We start from the raw sequence: 22,956 nt of genomic DNA on the forward strand, positions 1-22,956 counted from the left end.
CGCAATCAAGCTTTTCAAAACATTCCCTAGAAGACTGAAAAAATACTGAAAAGTATTCCCTCATGAGAATTACCTGATAACTTGGCAAGAAAAAAAAATCCTGTTGTGTTTCTATAACCCATTCAAAACATTAGGACAAAATAATAATTTTCAGGCTTAACAACCACTTATGGATATTTAAAAGCTAAAGAGAAAAAATAGGCTACTTGTCCAATTCTTAATTTTTTAGACTCAGTAAATTCAGTACTTACAATAGGAAATGGGCTTGAATCAATTCGAATATGTTGTGTGTGATTAAACATGTGAAGTAACCCGTTGCTGATAATATTCATAAGGACTGGAAAACAGTGCAATCTCTTGGTATTACACACAATTGAAAATCTATAATCCTTAAAACAGAAACAAATAAATAATGTTAATGCTAAATTCTTAAAAAAACAAAGGCAAGGTTTATGCATAAAATATCCTAACAGTGCCATATGCTTGCCATGTGTCCATCTTCAAGTTAACTAAACTTTCTGAGTTTTACCTTCCTCATCTATGAAAAGCAGATACTTGTTATAGGGTTTAAATGAGACTATATTCATGTACATTAGGCCCTAACACAGAGTCTGCAGACACGAATATGAATTTTTATTAATATTACTAATTTTAGATAATTTTGTCTCCATTTTGCTGATGGGAAAATTTCAGTTAGTGGAGTTTAAAAGTCTCCTTGACAAGGAGACACTGTCAGTTTATGATAAAGAAGCAGAGGAAGATCGGGCATGGTGGCTCACGCCTATAATTCCAGCAGTTTGGGAGGCTGAGGCAGGCAGATCACATGAGGTCAGGAGCTCGAGACCAGCCTGGCCAACATAGCAAAACCCCATCTTTATTTAAAAATACAAAACTTAGCCAGGCGTGGCGGTACATGCCTGTAATCCCAGCTACTTGGGAGACTGAGGCAGAAGAATCCTCTGAATTCAGAAGGCAGAGGTTGTAGTGAGCTGAGATCACACGACTGCACTCCAGCCTGGGTGACAGAGTGAGACTCTGTCTTAAAAAGAAGCAGCAAAAGAAATGCTGGTCTTCTGGACAGGAGATAAGCATGGAATTCATTAAATATTCATGCTTACACTGCCAAAGAAGCATTCCCCCACTTCCTAAAGCAATATCTATGTACTTCATGTTTAGGAAAATGTGCATGCAACTATCAGGAGATTTATTGTTTAAATCTTGCCACTAATTCACATAGTAAATATGTGAAAGAGGTAACATAGTAGCTGACAAAGTAATTTCCCAAACTTGGTATAAAAGGATTACATTTTTTATAGTTTATCTAGTTTAGATAGAACTGAATTCAATAACACATCTTCAACAGCTTTTCTTTTTTAAAAAAATTTACTTTGTAGCAAGACATAAAGAATAGCTTCAATTAATTAGGCCCCTTGCTTTTATTAGAATGCAAATAAGACTGAAGAGTTCTTAAGATTAAGATGTATTTTTAGTCTAAGTGCCATGGCTTATGCCTGTAAACCCAGCATTTTTGAGAGGCCATGGCGGGAGGATCACCTGATGTCAGGAGTTCAAGCCCAGCCTGGCCAAGATGATAAAAAACCTCTACCAAATATACGATAATTAGCTGGGGATTGTGACACCTGCCTGTCATCCCAGCTACTTTGAAGGCTGAGGCAGGAGAATCACTTGAACCTGGGAGGTAGAGATTGTAGTTAGTTGAGATCATGCCACTGCACTCCAGCCTGGGCGACAGGGCAAGACTCTGTCTCAAAAAAAAAGAAGTATTTTCAATAGTCTTGTTCTCTGATGAATCTCTATAGCTTGACTCTTTTACCCAAATTGACATATGCTAAGGTGGCAGGCTGAGAATACTTTTTTCTCAGGGATTTCATGTACATATTATAGTATTTAATACATTTCCTCAATATATAAAAACTTTATTCAGGTAGTTAGCTACTGAATAAAATTATTTAAATCCATAATTATATTAGTTGATAATTATAAGCTATAATATTTTTATTGAGTCTAAATAATATAATTAAATTTAGATTCTTTCAAACGTAAAAATTATCTAATTCAAAACAAAGCTAAGATAGAAAATGTTTTATAAAAACTTGGGTAAACATCACAGTTTGTTAAATAACAACCCAGAATGTTTTTCTGAGTCAGGTTGCTGTATACTAGCTTTAACTTTCTGCAATTTTAAAACAGGTAAAATGTAGTAGTTTTTTTTCCATAAAAGCAAAAAGGCAAACATACCTTCTGTTTACCAGAAACTATAATAGCTCCATTGTATGAGATGCCATCAGTACCATTTCTGTTTTCAAAGTCATCTACTTCTAAAAGTATATTTTGATGCTTCAGTGACTTTATAAAATCTTCAATATTTGATTCTAAAATGAAGTTAATAAGAGAAGGCCATAAAAAAGCAAGAAAATACACATTAAACTTTTAAAATAAATCCTATACATAATTCAAGTTAGTATTATGGGATACTACATATAAGTATCTTTCTTTGGGTATCACAATAACACTGACCCATGAAAGAGAAATCGCTCTACCACCTCCTATTTAACAAATCTTAAGCCACAATTAATTAGCTTTATAAATCTGTTTAATGAAAATTAACATGTGATCATAAAAATAAGCTAATTCTATTGTATGGCTTTTGATAAAAAACAATATTTGAATTGAATAATCTGAGGTGATACAATAATTTTATGAGGAGTACTTCAGATTGTCCAGCCTAAAACAGCCAACTTTTCTCTCTCCCTTATTCTTTCAAATAATAGACAAGTAAATATATACATGTCTGTATAACACATATATATGTTTTACTTTATTTTAAATGTTCACATACATATTACATACATGTATATTATATAAATATAATCTTTCTTAGGAAATGGAAAAGGATGCCATTATCAGATCAAACTTTTGGATACGGCCCTAAAGAAGAAAGCAGATGAGAATGTCTGACAGAGAGATACAAGCTGAGAAAAATCCACAGCCTAGAGCACACAGGAGCAAACGACTGAAGGTAAAACCGATTTCCAGGATACCTCAACTCAGAGTGAATGAATGCAAGGAAGTAAGGTGGTCTCTGAAGCTATAGTCAGGGTCATAAACTAACCTGGAAAAAAGATAACCAGTCAGGCCCCTCCCCACGTTCCACACAGAACAGACAGCAGCTGCAGTTGTCCCCAGGGTAAGAGTCCCACATTTACTTACTAAGAGACATTATCTGAGGAGCACAGCTGGGCAAACCTGATGAAATGAATAAGAGGAAAAGAAGGATTTTTTTTCCCTTGAAATGGGAGTTTATAGAGGGCTCTGGGATTGGAAAAATAAGGCCAAACCCTAGATGAATTAGGATCCTTTCACCAAGTGATACAGGGACATGCACATAGAAAATAAGCTTTCCATGCACCTTGAACAGCCACACACCCCACTCCACCTCCACAGTCACTTGAGGTAGAATGCCATATGGTGACCCACATTCACCTAGGCAGTTGGGGATGCTCACATCTGAGAAAAGAGGAACAAATTTGCACAGAAGTTTCAAACTTAAACCACAAAACACCTAAGTACAGAGACAAAAATAAATTAATTAACACAAGCCCATTGTCCTCAAGAGTGACTGAAGAGAAAAAGACAGACCTCATTTACTTATCTTATGAGCTCATAAGTAAAGAAACCTTTCTAGATCTCAGAAATTAAGCTTACAATTAGCATTTAAGGTAGCAAGGTGAATAAACTTTACTTTCCAAAACCCAAATGGAAAAGAAGAAGAAGAATGAGAAACAAAAGAAAAAGACTATCTTCGTTTAAAGAGCATACACTGCAGTCCTGAATTGCAAATCCATGGGAAAAATCAAATGAGTGAGGAACTCTGCAAGAGAAGACTCTTACTGTGATTTTTTAAAAAACATCTGAGGTGCTAACATAAAATTGCTTCTTCAAAGTTAATTAAGCAGTTAGAAAAAAATAAATTACCGGCCAGGCACTGTGGCTCACACCTATAATTCCAGCACTCTGGGAGGCCAAAGAGGACAAATTACTTGAGGCCAGGAATTCAAGACCAGCCTGGCCAACATGGCAAAATTCCATCTCTACTAAAAATACAACAACAACAAAAAATTAGCCAGGCATGATGGCACATGCCTGTAATCCCAGCCACTCGGGAGGCTGAGGCAGGAGAACTGCTTGAACCTGGGAGACAGAGGTTGCTTTGAACCAAGATCACACCACTGCATTCCAACCTGGACGACAGAGCAAGACTCTGTCTCAAAATAAAACAAAAAAACCAACTACCCATTGTTTGGGATAACAAAATAAAGCATCTTCCTGTATCTTGTACTTAATGAAGTGGCATGGGGGATAGATATGCCATCTTCACATAGTAACCAGTGTGTATTAAATTTGTGGTATAGGATAGTCTTCTGTATAACAAAGAGATCTCAAAATACAGTGGGTTTGCCAATATAGAAGCTTATTTGTCATGTAATAGCTTAGGATTTTCAGGTAGACACCTTTACTCTCCCAGGTTATACAGTGACCCAAGTTCCTTTTCTCTTGTCCTCATCATCCCTCTCATCTCCGAAATTAGAGTAAATATGCACTGTTACTCATAGGCGTTTTCTATAAATGAAGTCTAAATATACATTTTCTTCTTTTATGATTTACTTTCCCCCAGTCCTGTGCTATTCAGCAAGAAACACATAACTTATTTCTGGATTTAAATTTTATTTTACTTTTCACCTGTGTTATTGATGATCAACAGGCTGGTACGGGGTTCTTGGGGAAGTTGTCCAGGAGAGAGAAAATACAATTCGGTTTTAAATTCCCGATCACTCTTTTCATTTAATATAGCATAAATTATATTTTCCACAATCAAAGGGAATGTTGCAATTCCAAATACCAATAATCTAAACAATAAAGAAAAATTAGCATATGACTCTCTAGTAATTTTATTTATTTAGTAAGACATTCCACAAATATTTGTTGAGGGCCAAACCTGCCTTATGCCAATCATGATTCTAGGTGCTAAAATTCTGAAGGTAATACCCTGGCATGCTACACAGTACCAAAAGGCATTACTATATAAACAGCAGGTTATCAAACCATGAAAACAAAACACATCTGCATGTATAAGCCTAATCAAGTGTTAACATACAGGTATTCCCACTGTCAGAAAAATTAAATGCTGAATTTATCCATCCCAAGGCAGGAATGCCAGATGTTGTGTTCTGGTTTTAAATTATCTTCTGGTTTGAACCTCTTTTGTAACTCGTAATCTAACAAAAATCACAGTACTCTGCTACTCACAGGGTCAATAATACTTTGGTCTGACGTTTTAACTTTAAGAAACGGAGCCATGCCATGGCACAGACTTGCATTCTCCAGAGGCCCATGTCACTCACAGCTGTCTGCATTTCAGAGAAGGAAGAGTGAGCCAGCTCCATTTCATTGAGGCTTTCTGAGTCTCTTATCATCTCCACTTGTTCGAAATCTATACACATGTACACAAACACACATGTTATAATATTAATGCCATACTGGGGGCATCACAGATTTTCCTTAGTAAAATTAAAAATAGTATTACATGGCCAGGCATGGTGGCTTATGCCTGTAATCCCAGCACTCTGGGAGGCTGAGGCTGGCAGATCACCTGAGATCAGGATTTTAAGACCAGCCTGGCCAACACAGCAAAACCATGTCTCTACTAAAAGTACAAAACTTAGCCAGGCGTGGTGACAGATGCCTGTAATCCCAGCTCCTTGGGAGGCTGAGGTAAGAGAATCGTATGAACCCAGGAGGCTGTGAGCCGAGATGGCACCACTGTACTCCAGCCTGGGAGACAGAGCAAGACTCTGTCTCAAAAAAAAAAAGAAAAGTTTTACATTTGCTTTTATTTTTATAACCAATTCAAAGGAATTATTTAGACAACATTTTTCAGTATTTATTAAGTTTATACTTCACCACTGCTATCTATATTTTCTTTCTATAGTTAAGTTTTATAATTGCCAATGGTGATAAAAAATTAAAATTTTAAATAAAACAAAGTTTTAGAATGCTTGTGGTTACAGTACAAAAAATATAAGAAACATGTTATAATGTCCATATTCCATAGTCAGTGAGAAAATACACTGAATTCATACCAAAAGAATTCACAAAAATGGTGATCTCATTATGCCGAATCTTTAAAAAGCAAAGAAATTCCCAAGAGTATCATTAATCTAAGGGATTTTAAGAAATCTTCTACATAAAAATAGCCATTCACTACCACCTAAATATCTACTACTAAGGTATCAATCACTTAGTAGTGTAGGGGAAAGATCATCAGTGCTGAACTACCAGATCTGTATATAAATCCAACATCTGTGACTTACAAGTGGCATGACTGGGGAAGATCACTTAACTGCTCTTAGGTCTGATTTTCTTATTTGTAAACTGGTGCCAATGAAGTGTCTTAGAAAGGTTATTATAGGAAGATAATGTTGAAGGCATATATATTAATGTATATCCATACATTAATCTAAGTGTCTGGCATAAGAGGAGCTCCCCAATGACAATGAATACTTTCACCCATTAAAATATACAAGTGTGGATACTGAGAATTCTCTCCACTAAGACCTTAGTGGAATTTTGTATATTAATAAGTTAAGAGCAATTTTTATTTTTAAAAAATCTGTTCAGACCTCATTCCATAATTAAGAGCCTTTCACAGCCTGGCGGTATCTAAGAAGCAGGGAACATCTGAGGATAGAAAATATTTTCCAAAAGGAAACTTGGTAAATACTCCATGAAGGGATCTGCGATCCGTCTTGGTAATGATGGTAAGAAATGACAGCCCATCTCAAATAGCAAAGCCAAATTTGGAATGAAATTCTTACTTTGAATCACCCATAAAAAATTATAAATACTAATTTGACACATGATCATTTGGGAATTGGTTTTCTGTGAATTATACAAATGGCTTTACCTTGTTCAATAGTTGTCTGTCCTTCCAGTTTCATAAAGACTTCATTCAGAGTTGACATGGAAATGTCATAACCTGTCACTCCCTGGCTACAACACTTATCCAGATCACTGAAAAGATCTAAGGCAAAAAATATGAATAGATACTTTGAAAAACCACATCCATCAAGAATTAACCAAGTAAATTAGTACTTATTTAACAGATGATACATAATATTGTTCAGAAAATTATGTCTTTGGGGTATCACAGTGGTCAAAAGCAAAATTTCATTAGAATACTCTCCTTCTCTGAAATGACTAAGGAAGACCTCTTCCTCTGTCCTCAGACTTCTCTGCAGAAATATGAACAATCAGAAAGACCATTATCTTCTCACCTCCACACTGCAAGCCCACATGTATCTCTACTTATATTCTGGGTCTTCTTTCCATATGTGTCTTTCAATGGTTTCTCAATGCATTTAAAATAAAAATCAAAGTCAATAACACAGCCCCTGAAGCTCCATAAGAGCCCATCTCCATCTATCCACACAACATTACCCACCCCCATTTGCCATTCTGCTCCCTCACTCATTTTCCTCCAGACATCCTCCTCTCCCCTCTACTTGAGTGCTCTTAACCATTTTCTTCTTGTGGCCTCCAGTGACCACTTTTATAAACCTCAGCCAGACACCAGACATCACTCTAACTCACCTGGCTTTGTTTATTATTTTAGTATACAATTGCAGAAAATTTTTCTTTATTTTGTGTGTCTGCTTTCCCTATCTAGTTAGATGTAGGCTCCATGAGAGTAGAGACACATATGTCTTATGTAATGCAGTATTTCTAGTCCCTAGAGCAGTGCCTTTTATTTAATATTTCTCAATGCACATTTATTGGGTAGCTTTTCCATGGAGATACTTGGATGAGACTGCAGGACTCTAGGAGAAGACTCTTAGATGCTACTTTCTACTTTGGGTGGGAAGATAGGCCAAGGACATTATTGAGAGGAACTAGGTGGATGAGACTGTAGCAAACACTGTGTTTCCCTATGACCTGCACATGGCAGCAAAGGACCTAGGAGTCCCATGTCCTGAAATGGACATAAGCATGCCATTAGACTAGCAGAGTCTTGGATCTGTGTAAAGAGGCTGCCATGAGCCAAGATGTCAACACCAGAGACTCTGGCAAGGTAACATATTCCAGTGGTGGTACCAACATATAATTCCTTATTCTTCTCTGACCAAAAAAGAAAGTGGACCAGTTGCACCTCACAGGGCCTTAGTCCAAGTACAAAATAACATGGCATAGTCCACTTGGTCTGAGAAGAACACTATCTTCTATGCTACTGCAAGAACATAAAGAGCTGCCATATTTGGGGGTGAAGCTAAAATCTAAATTCCTGAGTATTTGCCTAATGAAACCAAATCATTCAAAAGAGCTTGTTTAAGGTAGGTCTATAGGAGTTACAACTTTAACAAACTAAATGTTTAAACAAAAGGGAAACTGTTTAAATCAGAAGAGACTGAAATTAAATTTCCTCATTTGTAAGATAGGGCAAATTATAGCACCCACCTCACAGAAAGAACAGTTGTGAGAACTAAATGAGTTGATATACACGAAACCTTTAGAACAGTGCCTAACATGTAGAAAGCATTGCACAAAGAGTTAGTAATCTTTAGGATTGCATATCAAACAAAGTCTGAGTGGGTGCTGCTACCCAGTTGACAGGGAACCCATGATTGAACACTTTTGTAGACTGTATTGTTTTCCTCTGCAAGATAATAGATGCACAATTAAAATAGGGTAATCCTGCCTTATCCACAGTTTCATTTTCCACAGTTTCAATTACCCACTATCAACTGCTGTCTGAAAACTTAAAATGGAAAATTCCATAAAGAATTCATAAGTTTTCAGTTGTGTGTCTTTGTAAGCAGTGTGATGAAATCCTTCGCCATCTCACTCCATCTTTCTTAGATTCAGGACATGAATCATCCCCTGTCTATAATATAGCAGAACTATATTATACTCGCCTGTCACTTAGTAGCCCTTTGGGAAACCAGAGCAACTGGCATGGTATTATGGTTCAAGTCTCCCCTATTTTAATAATGGCCCCAAAGTGCAAGAGTAATGATGCTGGCAATTTGGATATGCCAAAGAAAAGCCGTAAAATTCCAAGTCTTTGCTATTGTAAATAGTGCTGCAATGAACATTCGTGTACATGTGTCCTTATAGTAGAATGATTTATAGTCTTTTGGATATATACCCAGTAATGGGATTGCTGGGTCAAATGGAATTTCTATTTCTAAGGCCTTGAGGAATCGCCACACTGTCTTCCACAATGGTTGAACTAATTTACACTCCCACCAACAGTGTAAAAGTGTTCCTTTTTCTCCACATCCTCTCCAGCATCTGTTGTCTCCAGATTTTTTAATGATCGCCATTCTAACTGGCGTGAGATGGTATCTCAATGTGGTTTTGATTTGCATCTCTCTGATGACCAGTGACGATGAACATTTTTTCATATGATTGTTGGCCTCATATATGTCTTCTTTTGTAAAGTATCTGCCCATTGATAATAGACTGGATTGGAAAAATGTGGCACATATACACCATGGAATATTATGCAGCAATCAGAAATGATGAGTTTGTGTCGTTTGTAGGGACATGGATGAATCTGGAGAACATCATCCTCAGCAAACTGACACAAGAACAGAAAATGAAACACCGCATATTCTCACTCATAGGTGGGTGATGAAAAATGAGAACACATGGACACAGAAAGGGGAGTACTAAACACTGGGGTCTATTGGGGGGAAAAGGGGAGGGCCAGTGGGAGGGGGAGGTGGGGAGGGATAGCCTGGGGAGAAATGCCAAATGTGGGTGAAGGGGAGAAGAAAAGCAAAGCACACTGCCATGTGTGTACCTACGCAACTGTCTTGCATGCTCTGCTCATGTACCCCAAAACCTATAATCCAATAAAAAATTAAAAAAAAAAAAAAAGAAAAGCCGTAAAATGCTTCCTGTAAGTGAAAAGGTGAAATTTCTCAACAAGGAAGAAAAAAATCCTATGCTGATGCTAAGATTTATGGTAAGAATGAATCTTCTGTCTGTGAAATTGTGAAGAAGGCAAAAGAAATTCATGCTACTTTTGCTGTTGCACCTCAAACTGCAAAAGTTGCAGCCACAATGCATGGTAGGTGCTTAGTTAAGACAGAAAAGGCATTCAATGTGTAGGTGGAAGACATAAACAGAAATGTTTTCTGATTGATGGCAATTAGTTTGTTCTATGCACAGTTTCAGGCATTAACTGGAGGTCATGGAACCATATATTCCCCATGAATAATGGGGGACTACCGTACAAAGAGAAAACTGTAGCAGAAACCTTTATGTCCCACCAACATCTCTTCTGCATTCCCCTGTAACAGTAAATGTGCTTATTCAAAACACCTGCCTGAAGTCCTTTTTCTGGACTTGGAAGTATTCTAAGCTCATTTTCAGAGTAAACCAGAAGGATAAGGACGTTAATGCTCTTGTAGTCATCCCTTAATCAACAATGGGGAGGAATCAGTGGGTAAGAATTGCAGCTTAGTCACCCCTCTGGTGACAAAACGCTAAACCCACTTCATTTATTTCCCTCCAGTGGGCATTGCACCTCAACTGCCTCCAGAATTCAGACATCCCTAGCTGCCTTCCCTTCCCTGGCTCCTGTCCCCATTATCTGCTGGTGCTTCCAGAAAGCAACCACCCAATAAATTAATGGCACTCAATCCTTCATCTTGAGTTCTGCTTCTCAGGCGGTGAAACCTAAGACAAAATCTAAATTCATTAGGCAAAGAAAATTATTATAATAATAATGTGAACATTTTTTCCCAAATTTCATTTCATTGTAATCTTATGTAAGTTACCTGGAAATGTATTTGTCCTTTCCAATGGCAAAGTATATACAAGCTTTGTTTTGTTTTCTGTTTTTAATTTAGCATCGGGGATGTGATGAGTAATGAAGAATGTTATTTGTTCTGGATTGCATATTTCATTCCTATACAAACTAATATTTAAAAGAAAAGATAAGTCATTTGCATTTTCTTCACTGCTACCACAAAAGAAGAGCTTTTATTGAACTGTTAGGCCCTACTTTACTTGGCTTTATGGAACAACAAAATGAGTAAATAACAACATGATAGTAATCTATCAGTTTGAAAATCTTACAATCTATATATAGAAATGTATAAACTCAGAACAATTACAAATATACAAACTAATATATAATGTAATTGAAGCTATGTAAATAGTTTTATATGTATAGTTATAGATAAACAGAGGAAGGTGAGAATGTTAGGAAGAAGAGACTTTTTAGGGAAAATAATTTTTATGCCAGACCATACCATTAGCTATTAGGGAAAATTTGGCCCACATGCATATTTTGTTAGGCTATAGGGTTTTTAAAAACAATTATTAGGCCAGATGTGGTGGCTCATGTCTGTAATCCCAGCACTTTGGGAGGCTGACGTGGGTGGATCACAAGGTCAGGAGTTCAAGACCAGCCTGACCAACATGGCGAAACCTGGTCTCTACCAAAAATACAAAAATTAGCCAGGTGTGGTGGTATGTGCCTTTAATCCCAGCTACTCAGGAGGCTGAGGCAGGAGAATCCCTTGACCTGGGAGGTGGAGGTTGCAGTGAGCCAAGATAGCACCACTGCACTCCAGCCTAGGCAACAAAGCGAGACTCTGTCTCAAAAATAAAATTATTTTAGCCTAGATATACACTAATATGGTTTGGCTGTGTCCCCACCCAAATATCATTTTGAATTGTAGTTCCCATAATTCCCACATGTTGTGGAAGGTAATTGAATCATAGATGTGGTTACTCTCATGCTGTTCTCATGATAATGAGTTCTCACAAGATCTGATGGTTTTACAAGTGCTTTTCCCTGCCTTCACTCTGCATTTCTCCTTGCTGCCACCATGTGAAGAAGGACTTGTTTGCTTTCCCTTCTGCCATGATTTAAGTTTCCTGAGGCCTCCCCAGCCATGCTGAACTGTGAGTCAATTAAACCTCTTTCCTTTATAAATTACCCAGTCTTGGGTATGTCTTCATTAGCAGCATGAGAACAAACTAATATATACACTTTCTTATTGGCCACAGTTATTGTTACTCTCTGCTCCTAGATTTTTCTCCTTGTTAATAATGGCTTCTGAAATTATTTGCCTTTTTGCTCTATGAAAGAATGAAAACATATTCCAGAATTTTATGGATCAGTGGAGGAAAATGACCGTGGGAAGAAGGTAGAAGTTTAGGCTGCATAGAACAGCTACTTGGCAAAGTGGCACATGAAGTAGTCCTGCTGTGAAAAGTCAGGTTTGTTTTATCATGTTGAAATGTTGCCAACGATTAACATTGTAAAAACACAGGAGGAAGGAAAGTAGGAATAGTATTCAGGAAACACTGATCAATCCAGTATGGTAGAAATGAAGCATGAGGTCAGTTCTCTTTCATAATTGTCCACCTTTTTCATATACCAGTATTGAAAACACATAAATCCAGTCTATTCCCAATGTCTTTACCTTAGGTGATATCCAAGACCCCACCTTCTTTTCAAAAAGATAGAAGAACCTGCACACTTCAGTCTCCCATTGGACATGATCACTTTTCTATCTGAATAAAAGAAATCAAGTGAGAAAGGATATTGGGGGTCATTTCTTCCCTCTCTAGAAAAGAAAGATGAGGAGCCAAAGCTCAGAAGTGCAAAGGAGAAGTATTCAGTGGGGTGTAACTAAATCTAGTGTGCATTTTAACATTTGAAATACACATTAAAATCAATGCATTTAAAATGAACTTGTACTATTCAGCCATAAAAAAGAATGAGGTCAGTGGGGTGTAACTAAATCTAGTGTGCATTTTAACATTTGAAATACACATTAAAATCAATGCATTTAAAATGAACTTGTACTATTCAGCCATAAAAAAGAATGAGGCCATGTCTTTTGCAGCAACATGGAACCAGAGTTCATTATCATAAGCAAAACAACACAGAAACAAAAAGTCAAATACAGCATGTTCTCATTTATAAGTGGGAGCCAAATAATGGGTACACATGGACATACACTGTGGAATAATCGATACTGAAGACTCAGAAGGGTGCGAGAGTCGGATGGGAATGGGGAATGAGAAATTATTTAATGGGTACAATGTACATTATCTGGTGATGAATACACCAAAAGCCCAGATGTCACCACTACCTAATATATCCACGTAACAAAACTGTACTTGTACTCATTAAATTTATACAAATAAGTTAAATTTAAAATAAAATAAGCTCATGAACCCCAGTCTATCTGCACTTTCCAATACTTCCTGGAAAGAAAAAACATAAATTACATGTTGTACTGTATACTCTGATGCTAAAGAATAAGTGGCTATTTTTCAACTAAATTTATATAAAAGAAGATTTGAATGTTTAAATTAATTGATAACTGATCTTAAAAGAAAAGGCAATCAGAATTTTTTATTAGCAGTCACAACCTAGCAAACATACAACCAGAAAGGAATTCCACAGTGGAACTAGGCTCCTGTCATCCTCCTGACTGCTATGGAATGTAAAAACATCACTGTATTGAGAACAGGGCTTTTGCCCTAGGACCAGACCTTGCTTCTAAATTCCCCAATTGCATCATGGTGAAACTGAGATAAAACCAACAATTACCAGCCAGAATGTCAGCCTCATCCATGGACTGGGTACTGAAAAGGATCACACGATTTGCTTTATGCTCTCTCAGAAGGCTCCAAACTTGATCTCTGGAAAAGGGATCCAATCCAGTAGTTGGTTCATCTAAGAGCAAAACCTACAGAGAATGAAGATAGATAAAATATGTCTTTCATATTAACTGTATCCAAATGATAGCATGAAAAAGAGCAAACACCATAATATAATAATAACCAGCCATTTTCCTCTGATATATTTCTATTTATAGTTTAACATATCAGGTTCTCTCTTGACACATTACAATGAAAGCTCTGCCACTTTTAGTGGTAAAAGAACTTGACGTTTTACAGACATTCAACTTGCTTCCTTCCTCATGCATAATCTCACTTACCTGAGGATCTCCTAAAATGGCAATCCCAAAAGTCAGCTTTCTTTTCTGTCCCCCACTTAAATGTTTAGCAAGGCTATCTTGAATGTTTTGCATGTCCAATTCCAATAATATTCGTTGTACCTATATGAGAAAATTCACAGCTTTTAAAATCCAACATGATTCATATTATGCAATTTTAACTGCTCTTAAAGCAGTACATATTTATTATGGGACATCTTGGCCTAAATTTTATTCATAACAGGGCAGAAAAATCATGGAAGAGAATTCTGTGGTCATTATTTAATTTGGTAAGTGGTTGGCAGATCAGTTAATCCAAGCATGCCCTCCTACCTCTTGTTCTACTTCCTGTGGATGAATCCCTTTTATTTTAGCAAAAAGGCTGAGGTTTTCCTTCACAGTGAGTGTGTCAAATTGAACATTTAATTGAGGACAGACACCAGTTATCTTTCTGATTTCCTCCAAGTCTTGCATTTCAGAAAGATTTTTATTATAGATCATAACAGATCCTAAGAATAGAAGTTAAAAATAAAATTGGCAGATAATACATTTTATTAATATTCATAGATCTCATTTAAGAAAAAATTGGCATATATTCACAAATATCTAAAATAATTGGTGAACAATTACTAAGTATTCTTGACATAAACACATGCTTATAGAACTGCACATTTCCCTTGAAATGTAACACAATGTAATAAAGATAATTTTTATAAAAATTACAGAAATATAAAGTATATTCAAAATTACATAGCTCTTTGCTCCTGGAAACAACTTTAGATAGACATTATTTCTCTTAAGCCATCAAATTTAAAATTTAAAATAAGAGGCATACGTTTGACTTCATTCTATATTATAAGACATCTTGCCTTTGAGAAATTTCTTTTTACTCACCTTCTGTTGGAACAGACAATCCATTAAGAATATTTAGCAGTGAAGATTTGCCAGCTCCATCATGACCCAGAATGGCCGTGATTTGACCTTCATATACGTCAAAGTGCAAGCCTATTTTTAGAAGAAATTATTAACATTATAAACAGAAAGGGCATTAGACAGGTCTGGACCCAACATAGAACAAGGCTATTTAGTTTAGTGGTGTGTTTCTTAGCATTTCAATACTTTAAAATATACAATGTTCAATATTTTCCTAATTGGCAAAATAATACACGTTAGAACTATAATAATTAAAATAATATGTTACTTGTGTAGGATATAGTGACCAATGAAACAGAGTTGAAGTCTAATGTGGGCCAAAGTGAATATAAAAATAAAGATTAATAAAATGACCTTTCAAATTTATTAAAAAGATGGTGTATTTAATAAATAATATTGGGACAACTAAAGAAATACATTAACAAATTTTATGTTTGTAATTTTTTTTTTTTTTGAGACAAGATCTTGCTCTGCCACCTAGCCTGGAGTGCAATGGAGCAATCACAGCTCACTGCAGCCTCAATCTCCCACGCTTAAGAATCCTCCCACCTCAGCCCCCTGTAGCTGAGACTACAGGCCCACGCCACCACACTTGGCTAATTTTTGTATTTTTAGTAGAGACAGGGTTTCATCATGTTGCCAAGGCTGGTCTCCAACTCCTGAGTTCAAGCCATCCATCCACTTTGGGATTTACATGTGCGAGCCACCATGCCTGGTCTGTAATTTTTAAATGGATAGTATAAAGTGTTTTCCAGAGTAAGAGGGAAGTGATGCTGGCTGTTTCCATAGTAACTGGAAAAATGAAATAGAAGCCTCAGTTTCTTCATCTGCAAAGTGAGAGATATATTAATATGTCTTTCACAGGCCTAAATGTAAAATGGTATATGTAAATCACTTAGCATAGTTCCCAGCACACACCAAGTCCTCAACGAAATCTAAATGTTTGTTACTGTTATTGTCATTGTCATTATTATTCATTATGTATTACTGTGGGAGTATAGATTTTTATAATTTTAAAGATAAATAATTTGAAATATGAATCAAGAATCTTGAAAGTATGTTTCATTTGAATAATTCTGCTTCTAGAAATTTATATTCAAGAAACAATTTGTGATATTTACAAAGATTGAACAAGGCTGTTCATTCTAGTATTTTTTATTACACTAAATATTGGAAACAAACTGAATCCCATACATTGGTGTGTTAATAAGTTAATCATGGTATCCATATAATGGAATACTATTTTGCTTCTGAAAAACAGGCCATAGATAATAGATTTCAGAAGTGTGTTCCAAAGGTGTTGCAGATGTGCTCCAGGGAATAACTCCACGAGGAAGGAAGACGAGGCTGAGGGAATGAAACTTCTTCCCTGATTTCCCAAAGAGCAGCTACACTTGGTTTGAATTCATAGTCATGTTTTTAATGTATTGATGTCCAATGCTTTTAATTTGTTAAGGTGCTGCTATTTTTAAGATGAACAAAATTCTTAAAGAAGTTTTTTTGTTAGACAAAAGGAAGTTCATGACTTGAGTGCAAAGGTAGTTCAAAATGTGTTCCAAAACTTTTAGTAATCAATTTAAAATTACTTCAATCTATCCTGAGCTAAAAATTAAAGAAAGAAATCACAGATCTAGATGGTATTTGATGAGAGAAACCTAGAGAGAGAATAAAATTGCTCAAAGACCTAATCTTAAAGCAACAAATAAGATTGAATTAAAGGATGCTGCATTTATTAGAAAATACATGCAATATAAACACAATGGTGGGAGAACTCACCACTTGTGGAAGGTTCATGGCTCTTCTTTTTCAGCTTTTAAGGCTTTTGTCTCTCATAAAAATCATGCTTATTTTCCCTAAAAATTATTTTTAATTAAAGTAAATTGTCCTCCATGAAATGTTGCTACTCACTTTGATGTTTGCTTAAATGTCTATTATAGAAACTGTATGTTAGAATATTTGTATCAAAATGTGTTTTTTCATTTCAAATTATAAATTATGTTTGTTATAGGATATTGACTTGTGAAATTTAATTCATAGTCAATGGTTTTACTCATCTTGCTTTAGTTAACCTCACCAGTACATATAAACTATGTAAATTCAGTGGCTAGTATAAAACCTTAATCAGATTTAAGTCTAGATGGTCTTTCCTCACAGTGACAATATATAAAATATTGTTCATAGATTAATCTTTCACTTTAAAAACAAAGTGAAATTGCATCCTTCATTGTATGATACCATTTTTGTAAATTGTTAAATTTCATGTAAATCCATGAAATATCTGGAAGAATTTTACAGCATATTCTTAATGATGATTAATGTGGGAGTGATAGTGTTAGGTCATTTGTATTCTTTTTTCTTTTGCTTATCTATGTATTTCAAATTTTTTCACATTGAATTGTTTCCCGTTTTTTGTAACAAAGAAGTCATGAAAGAATGAAATCCGTAAATGTTTTTCTTTACCTTTCAATGCTTCCACTTTTCCAGACTTTCCTTTATATTCTTTCTTAACATTTCTGATTCTGAAATAACAGAGGGGGTACTTATTTAGCCAACACAGAAGTGAAAATATCATAGGCCATTAATAGCCCTAGCTATAGTAATATCTGCAGCCAACCACTTTACATGAAATAAAGGATGGAATAAAGTCTATTCAGAAAGAAAAAGACCTATTTTTGATTAATCATTTCCCCTGAGAAAGAAAATAAAGGAGTCTCTCTCAAAAGTTACAATTAAACTACTAGTATTTTGCCTAGAAGAGTAGAATGCTGTGTAATTATCCTCACTTTCTTCCTCTAGCTTTAGAATAGTTGGTTCTTCTCCCTGTTCAAGATCAGCTCATTTACCAGGAGTCTTGAATTGGCATCCTGCAGCCTTAGTCTTGCTTATTTATTTATTAGTCAGATACTCTGTTACCTGCATCTTTTATAGTGTCCTCTCCAACAGCTCCTCTTTGAACTCACTTCTGCTTTAACACAATTTAATTTCTCTCTCCCTGTATTTTACAAAATTCTCAAAGTAAACTTGCCTTTGTAAACTTGCCATTTTCACCTCCTGACCTTTAATTCCTCTTCAATTGCACTCTGATTGCTGAACTCACCACTCCAGTAAACCACTTCATAATGAAATCATTAGTGACCTCTTAATTATAAAATACAACAAATACTTTTCCATTCTTACATATTGGATTTTAAGTCACTGTTGATGACTTTTTCTTTGTTAGTGGTGTCTGTATTCCGGACTTACTTGCTTTGCTTCCTATTTTTCTTAATGTTCCTTCTCTGTTTCCTAATAAAGTCCTCTTCTTTCATCAGACACATCATCTTGGTGTCAAGGTTCTTCATGTATATGATGGATCTTCTCATTTGAGACTCTCTCCAGAAGTTTTCTCATTGGATTTTTTGTTTTAGCATCAACCTAATGCTGACCCCACCCTTTTCATTGATCTTTAGACTCACACATCTAATGGTTTGCTAGATAGTCTCTTTCTCTTTTTTCTTTCTCTCTGTTACACACACACACACACTGCTCTTAATCAGTGGTTATCTGCGGTGAATACACATTAGAATTCCAAAGGAACTGATGCCTGCAAATGACCCTCAGAGATTCATATTAGATTCATATTAATTACTTCTCTGCAGATTTCATACACAAAAAAGATTGATATTAATTGATCTGGGATAATGACTTTCTCTGAGCAGTGAAGGCTGAGGATTGGGATATTTTTAATGTTCTTCCAAATGAGTCTAATGTAAAGCCAGGTTTGATAATTAAGTGCTCTAAAACTGCATATCCTTTGCCCACTTTTTGATGGAGTTGTTTTTTCCTCTTTGGAGATTCTGGATATTAGCCCTTTGTCAGATGGGTAGATTGCAAAAAATTTTTGCCCATTCTGTTGGCTGCTAGTTCACTCTAATGACAGTTTCTTTTGTTGTGCAGAAGCTCTTAAATTTGGTTAGATCCCATTTGTCTATTTTGGCTTTTGTTGCCATTGCTTTTGGTGTTTTAATCATGAAGCTCTTGCCTATGCCTATGTCCTGGATGGTATTGCATAGGATTTCTTCTAGTTTTTTTATGGTGTTAGGTCTTTCATTTAAATCTTTAATCCACCTGGAGTTAATGTTTGTATAAGGTGTAAGGAAGGGGTCCAGTTTCAGCAATCTCATTACTGGGTATATGCCCAAAGGATTATAAATCTTTCTATTATAAAGACACATGCACATATTATGTCCACTAAGAACCACACAGCTTCATGGAAACTAAACAACTGGATCTTGAATGTTGACTGGATAAACAATGAAATAAAGGCAGATATAACGATGTTCTTCGAAACCAACGAGAATGAAGACACAACATACCAGACCTCTGGGACATATTTAAAGCAGTCTCTAGAGGAAAATATATTGCAATAAATGCCCACATGAGAAGCAAGGAGAGATCTAAAATTGACACCCTATCATCAAAATTGAAAGAGCTAGAGAAGCAAGATAAAAAAAACTCAAAACCTAACATAAGACAAGAAATAACTAAGATCAGAGCAGAACTGAAGGAGACAGAGACACAAAAAAAACCTTCAAAAAATCAATAAATCCAGGAGCTGGTTTTTTGAAAAGATCAACAAAATAGACCACTAGCCAGATTAATAAAAAAGAAAAGAGAGAATAACCAAATAGATGCAATAAAAAACAATAAAGGGTATATCACCACAGTACAAACCATCATCAGAGATTATTAGAAACAACTCAATGCACATAAACTAGTAAACCTGGAAGACATTAATAAATTCCTGGACACTTGCATCCTCCCAAGCCTAACCAGGAAGAAGTCAAAACCCTGAATAGACCAGTAACAAGGTCTGAAGTTGAGGCAGCAATTAAGAGCCTACCACCCAAAAAAAGCCCAGGTCCAGATGGGTTCACAGCCGAATTCTACCAGACATACAAAGTATGGTATTATTCCTAATGAAACTATTCCAATGATAACTGGTATCATTCCTAATGAAACTATCCAAAAAGAGGGAATCCTTCCCAAATCATTTTATGAGACCAACATCATCCTGATACCAAAACCCAGCAGAGACTCAACAAGAAAAGAAAACTTCAGGCCAATATCCATGATGAATATAGATGCAAAAATCTTCAATAAAATACTGGCAAACTAATTGCAACAGCACATCAAAAAGCTTATCCACCATGATCAAGCAGGATTCATCCCAGGGATGCAAGCCTGGTTCAACATCTGCAAGTCTATAAACATAATTCACCACATAAACAGAACCAAAGACAAAAACCATATGATTATCTCAACTGATGCAGAGAAGGCCTTTGACAAAATTCAACAGCGCTTTATGCTAAAAATCCTCAGTAAACTAGGTATTGATGGAATGTATCTCAAAATAATAAACGCTATTTATGACAAACCAAAGGCCAATATCATACTGAATGGGCAAAAACTGGAAGCATTCTCTTTGAAATCTGGCACTAGACAAGGCTGCCCTCTCTCACCACTCTTATTCAATATAGTACTGGAAGTTCTCGCCAGAGCAATAAGGCAAGAAAAGGAAATAAACGGTATTCAAATAGGAAAACAGGAAGTCAAATTGTCTCTACTTGCAGAGGACATGATTGTATATCTATAAGACCCGATTGTCTTAGCCCAAAATCTCCTGAAACTGATAAGCAACTTCAGCAAAGTCTCAGGATACAAAATCAACATGCAAAAATGACAAGCATTCCTATACACCAATAACAGACTTAAAGAGAGCCAAATCCAGAACAAACTGCCATTCACAATTGCTACAAAAAGAATAAAATACCTAGGAATACAACTAACAAGGAACATAAAGGACTTCTTCAAGGAGAACTACAAACCACTGCTCAATGACACAAACAGATGGAGAAACATTCCATGTTCATGGTTAGGAAGAATCAATATCTTGTGAAATGGCCATACTGCCCAAAGTAAATTACAGATTCAGTGCTATCCCCATCGAGCTACCAATGACCTTCTTCACAGAACTGGAAAAAACACCTTAAACTTCATATGGAACCAAAAGAGAGCCCACAAAGCCAAGTCAATTATAAGCAAAAAAAAAAAAAAAAAAAAATGGCCATACTGCCCAAAGTAATTTACAGATTCAGTGCTATCCCATCAAGTTACCAATGACCTTCTTCACAGAACTGGAAAAAAATACCTTAAACTTCATATGGAATCAAAAGAGAGCCCACAAAGCCAAGTCAATTCTAAGTAAAAAGAACAAAGTGGGAGGCATCACACTACCAGACTTCAAACTATACTACAAGGCTAATGTAATCAAAACAGCATGGTACTGGTACCAAAACAGAGATATAGACCAATGGAACAAAACAGAGGCCTCAGAGGCAACGCCACACATCTACAACCATCCAATCTTTGACAAACCTGACAAAAACAAGCAATGAAAAAAGGATCCACTGTTTAATAAATGGTGTTGGGAAAACTGGCTAGCCATGTGCAGAAAGCAGAAACTGGCCCCTTCCCGACACCTTACACTAAAATTAACTTCAAATGAATTAAAAACTTAAACATAAGACCTAACACCATAAAAATCCTAGAAGAAAATCTAGGCAAAACCATTCAGGACATAGGCGTAGGCAAGGACTTCATGAACAAAACACCAAAAGCATTGGCAACAAAAGCCAAAATAGACAAATGGGACCTAATCAAACTCCAGAGCTTCTGCATGGCAAAAGAAACAGTCATTAGAGTGGAATCAGCAACCAAGAGAATGGAAAAAAATTTTGCAGTCTACCCATCTGACAAAGGGCTGATATCCAGAATCTACAAAGAACTAAAACAGATTTACAAGAAAAAAAAACAAACAAGCATTCAAAAATGGGCAAAGGATATGAACAGACACTTTACAAAAGAAGGTATACATGAGGCCAACAAACATATGAAAAAATGCTCATCATCACTGGTCATTAGAGAGATGCAAATCAAAACTATGTTGAGATACCATCTCACGCCAGTTAGAATGGTGATCATTAAAAAATCTGGAGACAACAGATGCTGGAGAGGATGTGGAGAAATAGGAACACATTTACACGGTTGGCGAAAGTGTAAATTAGTTCAACCATTGTGGAAGACAGTGTTGCAGTTCCTCAAGGACCTAGAAATAGAAATTCCATTTGACCCAGCAATCCCATTACTGGGTATATATCCAAAGGATTATAAATCGTTCTACTATAAGGACACATGCACACGAATGTTCATTGCAGCACTGTTTACAATAGCAAAGACCTGGAACCAACCCAAATGCCCATCGATGATAGACTGGACTGGGAAAATGTGGCACATATACACCATGCAATATTATGCAGCCATCAAAAACGATGAGTTCCTGTCCTTTGTAGGGACATGGATGAAACTGGAAACCATCATTCTCAGCAAACTGACACAAGAACAGGAAATCAAACACTGCATGTTCTCACTCATAGGTGAGTGTTGAACAATGAGAACACATGGACACAGGGAGGGGAGCATCACACACTGGGGTCTGTTGGGGGGAAATAGCAGAGGGACAGTGGGGGGTGGGGAGTTGGGGAGAGATAGCATGGGGAGAAATTCCAGATATAGGTAGTGGGGAGGAAGGCAGCAAATCCTGCTGCCATGTGTGTACCTATGCAACAATCTTGCATGTTCTTCACACATACCCTAAAACCTAAAATGCAATAAAAAATAATTTAAACAGAAGAAAATATATGCTGTCTTCTTTGATTTCCCTAAACTAGGGTAGTTAAGACTCCTATTGTTTATATAACAGTTAATATCTCTATCCCTACATTTATGAGATTGAATTTCACGTACCTATTTATCTTCTTCCCTAGGCTGTCTGCTCCTTGGCAGACAGTTTATTGTCATCTTTGTAGCCCTAAATATTAGTAAAGAACCCAGCAAATGCAACAATATCTTTATTGAATGACTGAATAAATTA

At 36.2% G+C, this 22,956-nt stretch overlaps 1 protein-coding gene across 8 annotated transcripts in view; it reads right to left on the reverse strand.

Annotated features, from left to right (window-relative positions):
- ABCA6 (ATP binding cassette subfamily A member 6) overlaps positions 1 to 22,956 on the reverse strand; it is a 66,649-nt gene that overhangs the window by 20,574 nt on the left and 23,119 nt on the right. For all 8 annotated transcript variants that reach the window (XM_078374512.1, XM_002748663.6, XM_035301641.3 and 5 more), the window contains exons 11-22: positions 17,445 to 17,503; positions 14,946 to 15,056; positions 14,385 to 14,560; positions 14,055 to 14,174; positions 13,664 to 13,802; positions 12,525 to 12,615; positions 10,866 to 11,005; positions 6,986 to 7,102; positions 5,329 to 5,512; positions 4,762 to 4,928; positions 2,260 to 2,393; positions 252 to 389 (exon numbers count right to left, since the gene is read on the reverse strand). In XM_078374512.1, coding sequence (XP_078230638.1) covers positions 252 to 389; positions 2,260 to 2,393; positions 4,762 to 4,928; positions 5,329 to 5,512; positions 6,986 to 7,102; positions 10,866 to 11,005; positions 12,525 to 12,615; positions 13,664 to 13,802; positions 14,055 to 14,174; positions 14,385 to 14,560; positions 14,946 to 15,056; positions 17,445 to 17,503 — 1,576 coding nt within the window. The remainder of the gene's footprint in view (positions 1 to 251; positions 390 to 2,259; positions 2,394 to 4,761; positions 4,929 to 5,328; positions 5,513 to 6,985; positions 7,103 to 10,865; positions 11,006 to 12,524; positions 12,616 to 13,663; positions 13,803 to 14,054; positions 14,175 to 14,384; positions 14,561 to 14,945; positions 15,057 to 17,444; positions 17,504 to 22,956) is intronic.

Source organism: Callithrix jacchus, chromosome 5 (genome assembly GCF_049354715.1).
Source record: "Callithrix jacchus isolate 240 chromosome 5, calJac240_pri, whole genome shotgun sequence".
Lineage (NCBI taxonomy): Eukaryota > Metazoa > Chordata > Mammalia > Primates > Cebidae > Callithrix > Callithrix jacchus.